Genomic DNA, 17,012 nt, shown 5'->3' on the forward strand with positions numbered 1-17,012 from the left:
TTATGTTAATCATCTAAGCATCCAATTATAGTTGTAATGTTCTACCCAACAGTAACTGTTCCTGGGAAAACGGAAGCAGAGTGAAGAAATAGAGAGGTAACTTTCTCAGAATTGGTATTTGCAGTTCTCTGTGTAGTTCGTTGTTCAAGAAAATCCATAAACACCAGAGATTTTAGATTTTCTATGATTAACAAAAAACTTTCAAGCAGTATTATAATGTGTAAGATAAGGAAACAAACAACTGGTATTTTAGTGGGTACTCTGTAACACTAATACTATTTTTTCCTTGCCTTACAAAATTTTAAATTGCTTTTTGTGTAGTTTCACTTTAAATTAACTAGCATTTGAAGATCCATTTTATTCCTGAGGCTAAAACATTCATGTCTCTTTCAAGGTTCTGCATTTTAGAACAAAACATAACTACTTTTCTGCTAATCACAAAATGCAATCCATTTCTTAATCCATGCATAGCTTATAATGTTGATTTAAATTTTTACTATGAGTACTAATGTAATGTTAATAATTTGGAACATTTCCAATGCCATTGTAGTTTAAGAAAGCTATACTTTTCCATTATGCATTTAAAAATTACTCATCTATCCTCTATTTCATACAAATTTTGAGAAAAATGAACAAGCCACATTAATGTCTTTGCAAGCGCCATGAATTTATAATTGGTTCATATAAAAGAGTTGCTGTCTATACCACCTCTTAAACCACAGGAGGGCAGAGACTGCTACACAATTTTCATTTACACAAGAAAGCAGTAATTTATTTTGAAATGCTAGATGTTTTCTATCACAAAATTTTATGAAGTAGGTATCTATTTCTCAGATATCTAAAACCTTAGATCTCAGCTATGACAAGTTTCAGGGATAGATTTTGACTGTCTTTATATCAATGCATAGTAGGGCAGTGCACAAGCAGTTGTTGACTGTCTCCTCCTTCCCCTCAAAGCAGAGAAATGTCACATTGCTAACTTGCATACAAAGTGCAAAAGAACTACCCCCGGCCCACAGAACTGCTGTCTAGGATTTGATCCTCAAATGCTCTGAAACAGTCTCCCTGTTTCTGTAATAATTTGGACATTCCTTGTCCATGTTCCTACCTTTCATGCACACATGGGTTTCTGCACGCTGGTTTGCCCCAAGCCCCTAAATTCCAACCTCCAGATGTCTCCCTTTCTTTTCCTGGGGAAGGATGCAAGGAGGCTCCACCAAGAGCTAAGGTGCAGGATCTGAAATGAAAGCTTCATGTAGATGTCGTTGATAAACAGTATGGGACAGTTTGGCGGAGCCTCCTTGCATCTTTCCACTGTCTATGACTCTGCTTTTCTGCATTTCTAACCTGTACCTTTCTTCCCCAAGAATGCTAGTGCTGTCCACGTACAAAAGAGCTCAGCTAGGGATCCACCACTCCTTCCTGCAAGCCAGCATACATCTGCATTTCCATAACTGATAAATTGGAGCTTTCTGAGAAGAGGACATAATATCTGCGCACGGTACAGCAGCCACACTGCATTTTGCTGGATCAGCTCTGCTCACACTGCAAAGGGGAAGTAGACCTGATGGACAGTACGTCTTGCCCTGCCAATATGCACTTCAACACATGCACTGTAAGAACTAGACCCATAGCTTTCATCTCTTAAAACTTTCATTTCCTTGACCCGATTGCCTAGAAATAATTCAGGACTTTTAGGGAGAGCTGGAGAGAAAGAAAAGGGAAGAGGGAAAGACCAGGAAGAATATTCCTGTACATTCCTGCCTTCCTTGTCTGTTTGACATCTTTATGTAAAGTAAGCCCAATACAGGTGGGCCTCCTGCCAGCTACAGAAATATTACTTGAACGCAACAGTGTATCCAGTGCATCCAGTTCTATCTCCTGATCCAGTCAATGAGATTTCACGGAGTGATGTGACAGATGTCCTCCCTTCCCAGTCACCCACTGCTATGCAGCACCAAGGCACACAGGCACCTGGGAGATGGTGTTTAAGACCACACTTGGGACGCATCCTTCCTAGCTCCTGTGCAGCACCATAGCCTTTCTCCAGCTACTGGGCCTGGCACAAGATGCAATCAGCTGGGGAGAAACAGCAAATTTGTCCATCTATGACTCCAAATTAGAAAAGAAACACAGTGCTATTCTGGGAATTCGGTCATTTGAACTGCAGTAATTCAAAATAGATATGAAAGCAGTGGATATTTTATGTGAGGTGTGAGACTATCCAGGTAAGAAACTGAAGGAAGAATTCTGTCACTGACACGGTCCTGCAGAACTCTATCCAGAGCTCACCCTGGCATAGGGTGACATATAAATCACACTCTTACAGGTAACCAAAACTGACCAGCACAAGAGTGTAAGGGATAAAAGACTTATTCAGGAGACAAGTTATTCCTGGTGCAGTCACCAGCCCAAAGACACCTCTCAACACCTCAAGTTTATCTTAAGGTAATCAGTGTTCAACAGCAGACGGCACAAAGCATTGTGCTCAGTTCCATAGTTCTCATCTTGGTTTTGTTCTCTTTTTGGTTTTTTTGGGTTTTTTCCCAGTGAGCAACTCCAGCTCTATTGCAAAGAAGATTGGGCATTTCTATATGATGTTCCCCATTTCTAGTAAAAAGATCATTGTGTGATCCCTTCACCCTGTACAGAAAAAAATTTTCACATGTAAAATGTAGCCCTTCCTCTACAGATTTAATACATCACAAGCACTACTTTAACAAATAATGTGAAATCTGAAGCAGGCTCTCCTGAGTGAATCTCACTGTTACAAACATCAACAGAGCACTTATTTCCAATTTTACCTACTCTTGCTCCTAAAGACACCTAACACATTACCATGGCCAAGCTCACTGATCTACCTTTGCTGCCCATTCTTGATTCAACGAGAAGCTATGATGAGCACACATGATCTGTCTTCTGTTTCACAGCCCTGGGAAGCTTGAGGGTAATACAAGAAGCCAGACCATAGAAGCAGCTGCTTCCCAGTGGAGCAAGTCCAACATGGCTGTTCTTTCCAGAACGGAGAGGGAGAATAGAGAAGGGCAAAAAGTCAGAAGGCAATTTCCCCTGCTCTGGAATTTTCTCTCCATGAAGAGGTATACAAATTCATAGCCTACAAACACAGTTCACAGGACCTGGCAAGTTTGTTTTATACAAGAAGCTACCATCTTTTCCAGTTTTAATGACAATCTAACATTGGTATAAAAGCTAGGTAACTTTCAGGTTTTATGGAAATTTCATGTTTTCAAATTGATCTTTATTATAGAGTCTTGCTGAACTGTGATTCACATTTACTTCAGCAGGCATTCAAAAAATGGTTACATCTACAAATTATTCTATTTCCAACTTGGTATCTCAAACATCTATTATTTAAAGCATTTTATTAAAATTTTAAGATGTGCAATGTATATAACCTTTGAAGACACACAAGCCCTCTGAACTTGTGCTTCTATATAAATATGCTTGTAGATACTTAAATATTACAATCATAAATTTATTTTTTCTTACGTTACATGTGTCATGAACACTTGCCTACACGAACAACAAGAATGCCAAAAAAATCTCCTCAGTCTGGCCAGAAATGCAGTATTTATACTTGAATTAAAATGAATACCATGTGCAAGCTAAAGTAGCACTCCATCAATAAAATATTTCAACCACTGTCTGTGGTATGGCACTGAAGCATCTCTTTTCAGCTTTATCTGACACTAGGGATTTCTTGCTTTACGCAGCTAAGAATCAACAGAGAACTGTTTTAATTATATCTTCAAGTACTTTGCTTAGTTTATATCTAATTTTAAGAACTATTGTAAGACTCGGGTGTACATGAATACATAAACAAGTATACATCTGAGCTTTCATAAGTTTTTCATATGATGGAATTTTGTATTACAAACACTTCTTAACAGGTATTCACAATTTGATCAAATATGCTTCCTTTTCTTTTTCTACTTCTAAACCATTAACTAATTTTTCTAGTTGACAGCTGAGACAAAATAAAATATTTCTAAAACACAGGAGTGTGAAAAACATGTTTTCCTATTTGCTATTCTCACTCTTCATTCAGCATGGTTTCATGCAGATGTAGATCTGCCTCAGTATTGAATGAAATCCAATACAAAAATCTAAACATGACTATACGAAGGATCTAGAGAGGAGTTTGAGAAGTATGTAACCTGGAGAGAAAAGTCTTGTTGATAAAGAGGGTGGTCCATAGATGGGCCAATGAAAAGATTTCTGGTAGTTCGTCAACAGTAATGAATTTCACGTATCCTCTCCAGGAGTACCTCGGGCCTTTAGTAAAAAGAAGCATGGTTGTTTCTCTGAGCACTCAGAAAAGTACAAAGAGGTAGTCCATAAGACAGACGGAAGCAAGCACACTGGACTGAAAGATCTGAAAACAACACTGTAATTACACGCAAACCAAAACAACTGTATCAGGCAAAATGTATATATTGTGTGTTTAGAGCTAGTGGATAGCTCAGCAAGCTACAAGCTGAATGTTACACCAGATTATGCTTACAAAGGGTTGTATTAGCATAGTCAAAAATACAAGCATATTGAGGTCCAATCTAGAAAAGATAATCCTTAAAGAACTGTAGAGAGAGTTCTGTTATTTATTCTTTTTTATATCTCCTTTACTACAACCATTAGCATAGGTTACACACACATAAACTGCAGATAAGCAGTGTCAGTGCATTGAAAACTGTTTAAAAGACTGAGCTACTCCTCTAACAACAGTTAAAGGACTAAAAGGAGCCAAAGCTTTGACTGTTTTTCACAAGTATTGCTGCTGTACCAAATACCAGCACCATCCTTTTATCAGTCGGATGCGTATACTCCATAGCTATACTCCGAAAACAAAATAAACCAGTGCTTTTATTAGTAACTTACAGTACATAAGTTCCAGTACAAACTTGTAAAGGAATTTCTCCTGAGGGAAAAGCATAATTAGTTTTAGAGTTTTCCAGAATAGTAGAGGGTTGCTGGTTTTTTTACGTGTTTCGGACACATAGAATTCTAAATATCTATATTTATTGCTTCCAAAAGATTTTCAACAAGTCTGCGTAAAAAAACTTCTTTTGTTTTAGAGGATGCCTTTTTATCATACACTTTTTTGTCCACTAACAGCATTTATCCAGACACATGACTATGTTAGAACTACTTCAGTCATGCATTAATCACAGCTGATGAAAGATTTTAGGCAAGTATTCAGTTTTAATAAAAGCTCTTGAAAGTTATTATCCACATAAAGCAATAATTTGGAAAGTTTCACCCAAAAAAGCAAAACAGAAATCAAATAATTAATAAAGAAATTATACCATCTTAAGTTTTAAGTAACACTGAACAGATGGTTTAATCTAAGGGTATATATAAGCCAGAAAAAGCAGACTGAAAAACGCAGGAGAACTGGGTATGTGATAGGGATGAAGTCCACAGTTCCAGGATTTGAACATACTACATAGTAGGGCTTTTCTAAGATATATAGACGTTGAAAAGGATGAGGAGCTGGTCTGCTGTCCTCAGATGTAGAAGGTAAAGAATAGCTTTTCTTAAAATAAAATTTACTAATGCTTCTAATTTACCTTTAAATATCTTGCAAGTTTCTGAATTCCCCAGTATTCTGATGGCAAATCAGTGTTTCTTTCATGACGGCATACAGGCTGTTCTTCATCTTCCTCAGTCTCTGAGGAACTTTCACTAAGTTCTTCAAACCTGACTGATGTTTTACTGAAAATAAATAAACAGCATCACCCTCTTTGAACAGATACAAAGTAATATGAACAAGCATATTTTAAAAAGGCATGACAACACTGTCTAATAACAGAATTAGAAAAATATAACTGATATTTCCAAATACTAAGTATGGTGATAATTACTGTAAGTACAGAAAATAACAATAAAAATACAAAAAATCAGAAGAACGAAAAATAAGTAATAGATACCATTTTGAAGCTGGTTGCATTTTAACAGATTCAGAAGAAATGCCACTGTCTCTCTTTGTGAGTTCCGGAGACTCAGCACTACTTCTTCCTTCTTCTTCAATATCTTTTTTTGCAGCCTTGTCACTAAAATATTTGGGTTTATTTTTAAACAAATGTTATTATATATAAACGTAGAACAAAAAAACCTGTGGTTGGACATATATTCGTACATATGAGCTCATGAACCTGCACAATAAACTTTATTAAAAGTATGCCGTGTCTTACATGATTAGTTTTCCTTTAATAAAACAGTAGAATATTAGAAAAATTATATTATGCTGACCTGTATGTGATACAGGTCCATCTAACCTAGGATACCATCCAACCACGATCAACAGCAGCTCTCTAGGTAACACTAGCAGAACAATGGTAGAACAAAGAAATTTTTTTCCGGAATATTCTTCAGTAAATTGCGATTCAGGGAACTTCTGATCTTCTTTGCATTAACACTTTTGGATGGATTTTTCTTCCATGAATGTGTATGACTGCTTTTTGAATTCACATAAACAAATTACCTCTCCTATCCAGTGGCAAAGAATTTTAGAGCTCAGCCATGTGCTCTATGAAGAAATCCCTCCCTTTGTTCTGACCTGGTCTCTCAGGTTCACTTTCATCTGATGCTCTTTATTCTCCTATGAGAACAGACAGTGACTATCTGTCTTATTGTCTCCCAGTCATCTTTTTTCCAGGCAGAAAAGTTATAGTCTGACTACTTCTTCCACACATTGAGCTGTTCCACAGCTTTGATCATGCTCAATACGTTATATCTTGCTTTCCTCACATTCCAAGAAAATTCCTAGGCCTAGCTGGGAACAATCATTTTTGTCCCTAATTTACTATGATGTAAAAACAATATGTCTTATTGAGCTTGGGCTGTTCATACTATCACAGACACAACAATAAATGTTACTAAAAATTACAGGCATTTTCACTACATCAAGACTCTTACAATGACTGTGGAAAAAAAATAAACTCCTGTTTCTGGAAAACCACATTTTTTCAACTGATGACTTTAGGTCACATCCAAAATCTCTTAAAATGTTTCTTGTAACATGTCAAATTGGCAGACTTGAGAAGATAACTGACTTCTTTTTTGTAGCATGCCAGTAAAAGCCTTTCCTTCAGATATTCTTCCTCCATTAACACAGAATCAAGAAATATGAAATCAGAACATCAGTATTCTGATTTCATAAGAAAAATTCAACAATATCCAGTATATGTATGCTCTATTTTTGAGTGTCCAAACTTTGAGATAATCTCATTAGTGAAGATTGTTGCTAAGCAGAGCTAGAAAAGCAGCTCATGTAATGTGAAATCATTAAAAATTGGTAGTATAAGTAAGAGACATTTTGATTTTCCATTTTGGATCTCTTTTGCCTCCCTCAGAAAATGTGTTTTAGATTAGATTGTCTACTGTGTCTTGCTTTAAAGGGCATTTTACACCAAAAATATGGTAATATTACAGTCCCGGAGGGCCAGTATTGCAGATGGCTGCATAATCTTTCCCTGCCTTGCTGTGGACATGGAATAACGTCATCAAAGTTGTTGCATGACACAAGAGAACTCACAAATCTCTTCAGTAGTTGTACGCTTTTCTTGAAAAATAAAAAACAGTAAGTGTTGTTTTATTGCTTCTAACTCAAGATAATAATGCAAACATATAACATGCAGTCCAACTCCTAGCACAGATTAGAGAGATCTGCAGGAATATTCAATTATAAAGGTAACTACTTATCTGTGGGAAGCAAAAAGCCTAGAGTTCTTCCACTGTATAGTTGGTTCTAATTTCTTCTTGTCAATGGATCTCCTTCTTGCTGCAGAACTTTTCATTTTCTCACATACAGTCTTTTCTGTAAAATCATAGAGGTTCTTGGATTGGCCAGAGACCTTAGCATCAGCTACTTCCATACGCTTATAAGTCTTCTCAGATGTTGTTTTTTTAAAAATATTATATTTCTAACAAAAGAAGGAGACGTGGTTTGTCAGTAATTTTGTTATATAAATAATGCATATTAAAACAATAATACATAAGCACAATTCCAGGATGCTGTGCTTAAAATTTTTATGACTTAAACATAGAATTAGATTATAAGCATAAAATCAGATTACCTTGAAAAGAATGAAACATTAATCTGAAAAGCAGCTGTTACCATGTGCAAATTAAAGTTTTTTAAATAAACAAACTAGATTAAATTTGGAACTTCCAAAACACACATGAATATCAGGAATATCAGGTGTTGTCCAGTTTCTAATATGATAAATAATTTGTGGCAAAAGCACTTTTATAGAACGTAATTCTAAATGAGTTTTAAGATCTATAATTGCAGCCAGTCACTCTGCTTGCAATGGATGTTTTATATAAAAACTATTTCCCTCCACAAAGGATTTACAAAAAATTCCCACAAAAAATAATGAACATAAAACTGAAAATAGGCTATGATAAACTGCTAGGCTTCAGTTCCAAGTAATTTAATTTGATATAGTTTAGAATTCGTATAAACACATTCCATTTCAGTTTCTTCATATTCTGTCTCTCAGGACAAGACACTGTTGAACAAGTCACATACAAGGACGGAGCTGAGTGGCACCTACCAATCCTTCAGCTGTCTATGTCGAGCACCATGGCTGATCAAAAATATCCAGGACAGAAAGGACTCTTGTCAACTCTTATTCTTTATTGGAACATTTTCAATTTTTAGAGGAAAGACAGTATACTTATTATTATTATTGCAGCTGTCACTACCAGATAGGTGAAGACATTCCTTCATGTATCTGATTCAAGGCAGTTTTAAGAAGACTGTCACAGTATGGTCTGCTTTTGACTACTCCCTGATATGAATCGGCTGTTCCAGGCTTGCTGACCCAATTGTCTAATCATAAACTAACTTATGCTACTCTCTTATTCTGAAAATGCATTCGAGACAAGACAATTTAACACATAATAAACTAGACAAATTACAGGGGAAGTGATGCTGTAGCTTGACCAGCTAAGTACATATTAAAAGGTATGTTTCCTACAGCACTATACGCCAACACAGCAGATGCACATTAGCTTTAACAAGGCCAAGAAGATATTACAAAAGTTAATTGGTTTTGCAATATTTGTGTAAGTAATGAATTTTTGAAGCTCTCCTCTCATCAGAAAATAAATCAGAACAATTTCCAGTCATTATTTATTTCATGTAGGCAACCTTGGAAATACAGATGTTGCTGCTTTGCAGAGTTCTAGAGTAGAGAATATTTTCCCTCAAATACAAATGCTCTGCAGTTCTACAATATTAACTTCTTTAAATTCTAGTTTTAGAATGTAGAATGTACTAAACCAGCTCTTTAGCAAGGCAATAGGATATAATATTCCTAAACCACTAAAATGGTGCAATTCATACTCTGCAGCATAAACTTATTTACACAGTCAGGGAATATTAAGTGATTTACATAACAACTGAAGGAAAATAGGATAAATTCTAGTTATTTACTCTTATTTAATAAGTGCACACATTTCCTGAATATCTACAGTATAAAAACATAAATCCAGTAAAGAAAGGTACATTATTATTGATATTAACATTAATCTAAATTAGCGTTTAGGATTGAAAGTGTAAAAAAATTAAAAATATTAACATATTTTACCTTTCACAACCATCAAATTAAGCCAAATCTCTTGGAAAACACAATAAACCAGTAAATATGTCTAAAATAATACATATATTGTCACATTTATGAAATGTAAAACAACATGTAGTTGTAACATTAAAGAAATATTTGCTGTGTGACAAATAAAACATGTTTCGGAACTTATTGCACATTCATTCAGAATAACTTACAAATTTAATTCTATTACTATTACTACAAGCTACTGGTTTTGCATACAATCTCAACTGCTCAGTTCTTTCAGAACTGTCAAGTTCAATATCTCAAAAAAAATAACAATCCTACATCTCAGAAATTCAGAACTAAACGTAAGTAAATTTCCCTGTTAATGAATTCCTTCTTGCAATAATTAAAATTGCATATAAATAACCACAATAAAACTCATGACAGGTTTTATCCCATAACGAATTTGACCACCAAGCTATTAATCTGTTATAACCACCCTAGAAATCTGAAAAATTTTTTACCAAGAATGATGAAACAACTGAGACCTTAGTGGCACTGTGTGATTTTAGATAATATAGAGCTCTAAATAAAAGCTAAAACACTTCCATTTTACAGTGGCTGAAGCAACACATAGTGTGTAAGCTGAATGCTTAACTCTCAGCTCTGATATTTAAATCAGGCATATATTGTAAAAAAGTCGGGCTATTACATATATTTGATTTACAAAGAATGAAGATAAAAATGAAGTTTTTATTACAGAAAAATATTGTCATAAAAGTTGACCTTTTCCATAAAAATATCATATTTTCCTGCTTTAACATTTCCAGTGCTCCACAATGAATAACACCAGAAGATGAGCAAAACTTTTTGCGCAAAAACTAGAGGCTGAGCTCACATGTTGAACTAAATCTCATAATAAAGTACGATAGAACAATATGTGAAATGGTGTATTACCTCCTATTTTTAGAAGGAACATATTTAGTAGAAACTGAAACAAATCCAAAGAAAAATAATAAATGGATTTCAGAGTATTTGAGATCATTCCCTTAATAACAGATTTATCTTTGATAAAGGATATAAACGTTCAGCCAGGTCTACAATGTAATCTTACCAATGTATGTTTGTACAAATTAGAATATATACCCAGTATCAGTAAATACATACCTGTTTAGCCATAGTTTCTACAAATCTAGGTGATCTCTCCCTTAAAAATGTGACAATATCTTTATATACATTGCTTTTTCTTTCATAGTCAATGTCATTTTTACCCTTTAGTTGACCCTTAAAAAAGAATAAATTTAAAAGTATTAAGTGTTGCCTTACAAAGGTAATTCAAACTGCATCACAAAATAGTGCTAAAGAGCACAGAGGTCATACTGTAATGAATTAGGTACAGAACTCTCATGCTCAGCAGAGTCCATCACACTTCAACAATGCTTTGTAAAGATGCATGGATCATCTCCATGAGTCCCAACAGAAAATCAATATTTTACATAGGATTCTGCAAGTAATTATCAGTCAATTGTACTGTGTGTAGTTCCACTGAAAAGTTTATGGCTTATGGCAACATCCAAGTAAATATGAGCTTTCAGTGCAGTATGGCAGATGTGTAGAAGGATGAGAAAATAATATGACCTGATGAGTCTAGACTTTATGAGATTCATGCAATAAAAACATGATAAGTCGAAATTTCTCTGGATTTTTAACTCCTAGCGAACCAGTTTGTGGAGGTACGCCTGACAGACATCAGTCTCTTCAAAATTAATGTAAGAGCTATGGTCACTGCTTAATAGGCATAAGGGACTATTTTGCCTAAATAAAAGCTAGGTGTAAGGAAAAAGGTAACCAAAATGAAAAGCAGAAGATATAAATAATTTCTAAAAAGCTTCCAATGAAAGGAGAAGGAACTGCTTATCTTTATAAAAGGACAAAAGCAAGCTACATTAGCCACACACAACAGTATTGCACCTCAGACCAAGGGGAACGAGGCAGTAGAGAGGCATTTAGTCCCACGCTTGTTTAAATAGCAATAGTGTGAAGGACTGGTAGAGCACATTTAAAGACTAAACAAATACTGCTAGCCAAAAGTGGAGAATGCACTCCTAGTATAAAACTCACAGAAAAAGCACTCAAACACATGGGGAAAACATTTATTACTGTCTTCTCCTTTTGTACTGTCGCACTAGCCCTGCCAATCTCTCAGCCTCAATGCTACTACCCTAAACCTCACTGTACTGTGATTTTAGCACATAAAAATTTATTCATTACTCCATGGTATCCTTTATTATTACTTACTCCATTTAAAAACACTCCTTCCGCGCTGCAAGTGATACACAAAGGATCAGTGTCATGTGGTTTGATGACTAAATAACAAATTTCTCCATGCACTTGTCTCCAGGGAGGAGCTCGGCATCCATTAGAGAAAATGTAATCTGTAATCAATTAGCATTAGTGCTTTTATCCAGTTTAAAAGTATTTTTAATAGTTATGCTTGATGACTAATATAACATGTTTACAAACCAAATTCCCAAAACAATACTTTATTCATAAGAATTCACACTGTTCAGAATCAATCATGCAAAGCTCTGCGACCCATGGCCTGATCCAGCTAAGAACTGTGCTTAGCACTTTTCAGGATAAGGGGCTCAGTTAACTACTTCTACTTCCACTGAAGACATTGATATAAATGGAGATTATTTGTGTAATAAAGGCTGAGGAATAGCATTCCATATCTGAAAATACTTTTCATTTTACTTACTTTATAACTTTAAAGTAGAACTAAACACTTTTATTATTTAAATTAATCCAGCAAATTTCACACAGAACTCAAATACTTTAGTATGGGTATATATAAATGTGAGATATAATCAGATGTGGACCTGATGTATATTCCAGTGATTCCATCACTGTATCTTCTTCGTTCCCAGAGATTTTCTTCAGAAGATTCACTTCATTATTTATAGCATCTGGGTTTAGTCTTATGTGTCTGCAATTAATGGAAAACAGTCTAAAATGTATTCATCAAAAGGATGTACTCAGAGAAACAAAGAGACTATTATACTATTTTTAATCTTTTGCATTGAGTGTTAACAGCAACAACAAAGATCTGGAAATGGGTCACCTTCCACTATTTTTCTTATTTCATTTGTTAGTTTAGTGACGTTTTAGTTCCATGGCTATCAAGAAGTCCCTGTAACTATGAAACAGACTCAAGGCAACACTCAATATGCTGTCACGAAGAAATACACATTTCCTTGAAAATATTTAAACGTAACTTTATTGTTTGTAGAAATGACTTAAATTCGCTACCAAAACACAAAACATACACAATAAAAACCCCACACTCGCAGGCACACACCTGCATACCCATATCTAGAGCAAAATCTTCAGAAAAAAAATGTTTCTTCAATAACTTAGTGAACAGTGAAAGTTATTTCAGTATATTTCTTTATGTTGCACCAAAAGCACATGTTATGGACTGGAACCAATCTGATTTAACAATAAAACAAAAAAAATGCACTGGCTGACATGTTGAGCCTCCACTTGAAATGTACTTACTCTGAAATGTGTTTCAAAGAACTACGAAGCAGTTGCAAATCCAGCTGGCGAAGAAGAAGAAAGATTTTCATTTTCATCACTCTTTCAGGGTTACTATCATTTTCCAGTTTGTCAAGTAAATGCAACAGGGACATTTCTTGTCCTTCAACAGTCCCATATTCAGGACCAAGAATTTTCACTATAGGTTCTCTGTTAGCTGTAAATATGAAATGAAATCATATAATGTGATACTATGTCAAAAATTACTGGGCCAGACAAACATTTTTTATTGCAATTGCCAAGTAATTTAGATGCTAGTAATTTACAATAAGAACTTTAATATTGTGCATACTTATTAATAAAATAACTCTTTCATAAGCCCTTTGTAATTTGAAATGCACTTTAAAAAATATGAAAACATTAAAAACAAAAAAAAAAATTTCAAAACAAACAAAACTGCTTTTCATAGCAAAGGTAAAGATTCATTCAAGCAAGAGGTAATTATTAAATACTTTATCAACAGCTCCCTTTCCAGAAAATATGCCTGGCTGATAACCAAAACAGGAAACCAATGGGTTTAACTCACTGAAAATTGATCATTTTGGAAATATGATTCAGTGTTAAAGAACATATTTAAAGTTTTCTAGCAGCATTCCCAATGGTCCCATTACTTCCTCAGCTATGCCAGCTGTTCTTTTGGTAAACAGTGACATAACTGCATGTCAATGGGTTTTCCAAAAACATTTTGCTCTGTTCTGGCAAACGAAGTCCCATGCATCTGTGAATACCTCCGCATGATACCCCGTCCATATTATTCTTCCTTATTATTCTTGGGTGATCACTGCCAGTGACAGGACCCTGGCATAGATGGACCTGAATTTTGATCCAGTATAAGCATTTATATTTTAGTACTGTAGATGCGATTTCTACTAGTTTTAACAAAGACCATTACAGATCTCTTCTACCCCCACTGAGAGGAGGATACCCAGTTTAGCATACCAAGACCTTCTTGTCAGTTTGAAAAATATAGGACTGGAATATGACACAGTAAAAGTACTTGTACCTATATTATAAAATCCATTGTGAGAAGGACCTGGAAGTGCTCACTCTGAACCTTGTGCAGGCAAGAATGTCTTAAGAATGTAAGTTTTAACTTGGTTACTTTTTAAGGATGTAACATTTTCGAGGATTAAATTACAAACACAGGAAAAATTGCTATTAGCCTCCAATAAGACATCTTTTTTCAGAAATTTAAACCTACTGTCTTTTGCAATAGTGGGTATTAGTCAGTATACATTAATTTGTACATGGGTATTAGTCAGTTTATATGAATATGTATATGAGATTCAACAGTTTGATTTTAACATTGTTCCAGATTACTGTGTTATTGATTTCCCTGAAAATAAAAGAAATAAAAACTTCATTAACTTATGGATCAGCACCTTTAGCCTCCTTAGTGAATCAACATCCTCTCATACACTTAGAATGAAGGCATGCCTGTTTTCACATTTCAAAAACATGACTTGAAAGAGAAGACAAACTTTTTAGAAGAAAAAGAAAGATGAAAAAAAAAGAAGAGAGGAAACCTTCAAGGCATGTCTGTGCTTCCATTAACTTTTTTTCCATAGCATTTTGTAGGAAACGGGACAGCTGGTCAAAATTGTGAACTCTGACAGTTGATGTTGTTATAGAATGCAACAGTTGGCCATCTTCACCTTTGTCTTCGGACTGAACAGTTGTTTCACTAGAGAAATTAAATTATAACTGTTTAAAATAAGAACTTCAATAAAGAGCATATTTTAGAGAAGAGTCTTGAGTGTTATTCAAGCTTCACCTGATAAAGCATGAACAAGTTCTTTAAACAGTACTTCAGAAAACTTCCAAGGTAACTCAATTTATTCACTGCAAATCAGCAGGCAGATGGGCTTGAAGGAGACTGCGATCCCATAGGAAGCTCATGCTGGAGCAGATTTGCTGGCAGGACTTGTGACCCCTTGGGGAACCCACACTGGAGCAGTCTGTTCCTGAAGGATTGCACCATGTGGAAGGAATCCACACTGAAGCAGTCTGTGAAGAACTGCAGCCTGTGCGAAGGACTCATATTGGAGAAGTTTCTGAAGACTGCCTCCCATGAACGGGAACTCATGCTGGAGCAGAGGGAGAGTGTGGGTAGGAAGGAGCATCAGACAACAAGATGTAATGAACTGACTGCTAGCCTCATTCCCTGTCCCCCTGCACCACTGTTGAGGGAAAAGACAGAGAAAACTGGGATTGAAGTCAATTGAGTGTGGTAAGAAAGAAGAGATGGGAGGAAGGTGTTTTAAGATTTCATTTTATCTCTTATTACCCTCCTCTGACTTTTGATTTGCAATAAATTTAATTAATTTCTGTGAGTCAAGTATAGTTTGCCTGTAACAATAATAGGTGAGTGATCTCCCTGTCCTTATTGTAACCCATGAGCTTTTCAGGGTATTTTTCTCCCATTGTCCTGTTGAGGAGTGACAGAGCAGCTTCAGTGGGCAGCCATCCATGGTCAACCCACCATATGGGAGCCACTTCTAACACTGACAGAAATCAGTGTTAGTCACTATTAGAAGTACATTGCAAAAAGTCTTAGGAACAGTGCAAGTTGTGTAAATCACCAAGTAAATGGGTCTGTATAAAAACAAAGATAGAATAGTCTCAAACTCGAAAAAAACCCTACAAATTTTAACACAAAATTTTCAATACCTATCAGCAAAAACCCCACCCATTTCAGCCTCCCAAATACACTAAGGCTATCTTTATGCTAAATGAGCACAGTTTTGCTTCATAGTTCACCTTCAACATTTCAAAACACACTGCAGTTCAGACTTACCTGAACTCATAACTCTCTCCCCCTCCAAATACTGAATAGTCCAATTGCGTTTCCCACTCAAGAGGCTCTCTGAAGACAAACGCCGCTTCCTGAGGATGCCTAGTGCTGAAGTTGACTGCAAACTTAACAATTTGTTTTAACAGACTTTCGTTCAAAGGAGTGATTTCCAGTGTTTCAGTTCCACAGTCAGCAATGGTCCACTGAGCTGCTTTTGACAATGCCACTCCCATGGTCTCAACTAGTATCAAAGATGTAGACCTTTGGAAAGAAAAAGTCAGAGAATCATAAAATCACAGAATAGTTTGAGATGGAAGGGACCTTTAAAATCATCCAGTTCCACCTCCCCTGCCATAAGCAGGGACATCCCACTAGATCAGGTTGCTCAAAGCCTCCAACACCTCCAGGGATGGGGCAACCACAACTTCCCTGGGCAACCTGTGCCAGTGTCTCACCACCCTCACAGGAAAAAAAAAAATCTTCCTACTGTCTAATCTACATCTACCAAACTGAGCTCTCAAGTAGTAAGGACAATATGCTGCGGATGCTATAATTTTAAATCATAGAACCTAGAATCCTAGAATAGTTTGGGTTGGAAGGGACCTTTACCGTCATCCAGTTCCAACCCTCCTCCCACCAGACCAGGCTGCCCAAGGCCCCATCCAACCCGGCCTTGAACACCTCCAGGGATGGGGCAGCCACAACTTCCCCGGGCAGCCTGTGCCAGTGCCTCACTACTCTCATAGAGAAGAATTTCCTCCTTATGTCTAGTCTAAATCTGCCCCTCTCCAGTTTATACCCATTGCCCCTCGACCTATCACTACAAGCCTTTGTAAGCAGTCCCTCCCCAGCTTTCCTGTGGGCATATCTAGGAATTATTAGATTCTTTAAATCCTCTAAGTGAGAACAGAAAAAGAGATCTCACAAAAAAAGTTGTTGCCGCTGTTCAAAGGGGGGATGGACACACACATCACCCGGCGAGGCTCCCCGGGCGCCTCCTCTAAAGGGCGGCTCGGGCGGTGTCCGGGGTCGGCGGA

The 17,012-nt window shown here is 36.2% G+C and overlaps 1 protein-coding gene across 2 annotated transcripts in view; it reads right to left on the minus strand.

The window, feature by feature from the left end:
• The window catches only part of ODAD2 (outer dynein arm docking complex subunit 2), a 103,635-nt gene that overhangs the window by 70,541 nt on the left and 16,082 nt on the right, over positions 1 to 17,012 (minus strand). Inside the window, exons 2-10 of one of the 2 annotated variants that reach the window (XM_054060614.1) lie at positions 15,979 to 16,236; positions 14,708 to 14,865; positions 13,143 to 13,338; positions 12,464 to 12,570; positions 11,880 to 12,016; positions 10,749 to 10,865; positions 7,721 to 7,943; positions 5,949 to 6,084; positions 5,589 to 5,733 (exon numbers count right to left, since the gene is read on the minus strand). In XM_054060614.1, coding sequence (XP_053916589.1) covers positions 5,589 to 5,733; positions 5,949 to 6,084; positions 7,721 to 7,943; positions 10,749 to 10,865; positions 11,880 to 12,016; positions 12,464 to 12,570; positions 13,143 to 13,338; positions 14,708 to 14,865; positions 15,979 to 16,208 — 1,449 coding nt within the window. In that variant the 5' untranslated portion in view covers positions 16,209 to 16,236. Of the gene's footprint in view, positions 1 to 5,588; positions 5,734 to 5,948; positions 6,085 to 6,502; positions 7,692 to 7,720; positions 7,944 to 10,748; positions 10,866 to 11,879; positions 12,017 to 12,463; positions 12,571 to 13,142; positions 13,339 to 14,707; positions 14,866 to 15,978; positions 16,237 to 17,012 lie in introns of those variants that run through there. The other variant, XM_054060613.1, reaches the window with a different exon arrangement.

This window comes from Cuculus canorus, chromosome 2, assembly GCF_017976375.1.
Source record: "Cuculus canorus isolate bCucCan1 chromosome 2, bCucCan1.pri, whole genome shotgun sequence".
Taxonomy (NCBI): Eukaryota; Metazoa; Chordata; class Aves; order Cuculiformes; family Cuculidae; genus Cuculus; species Cuculus canorus.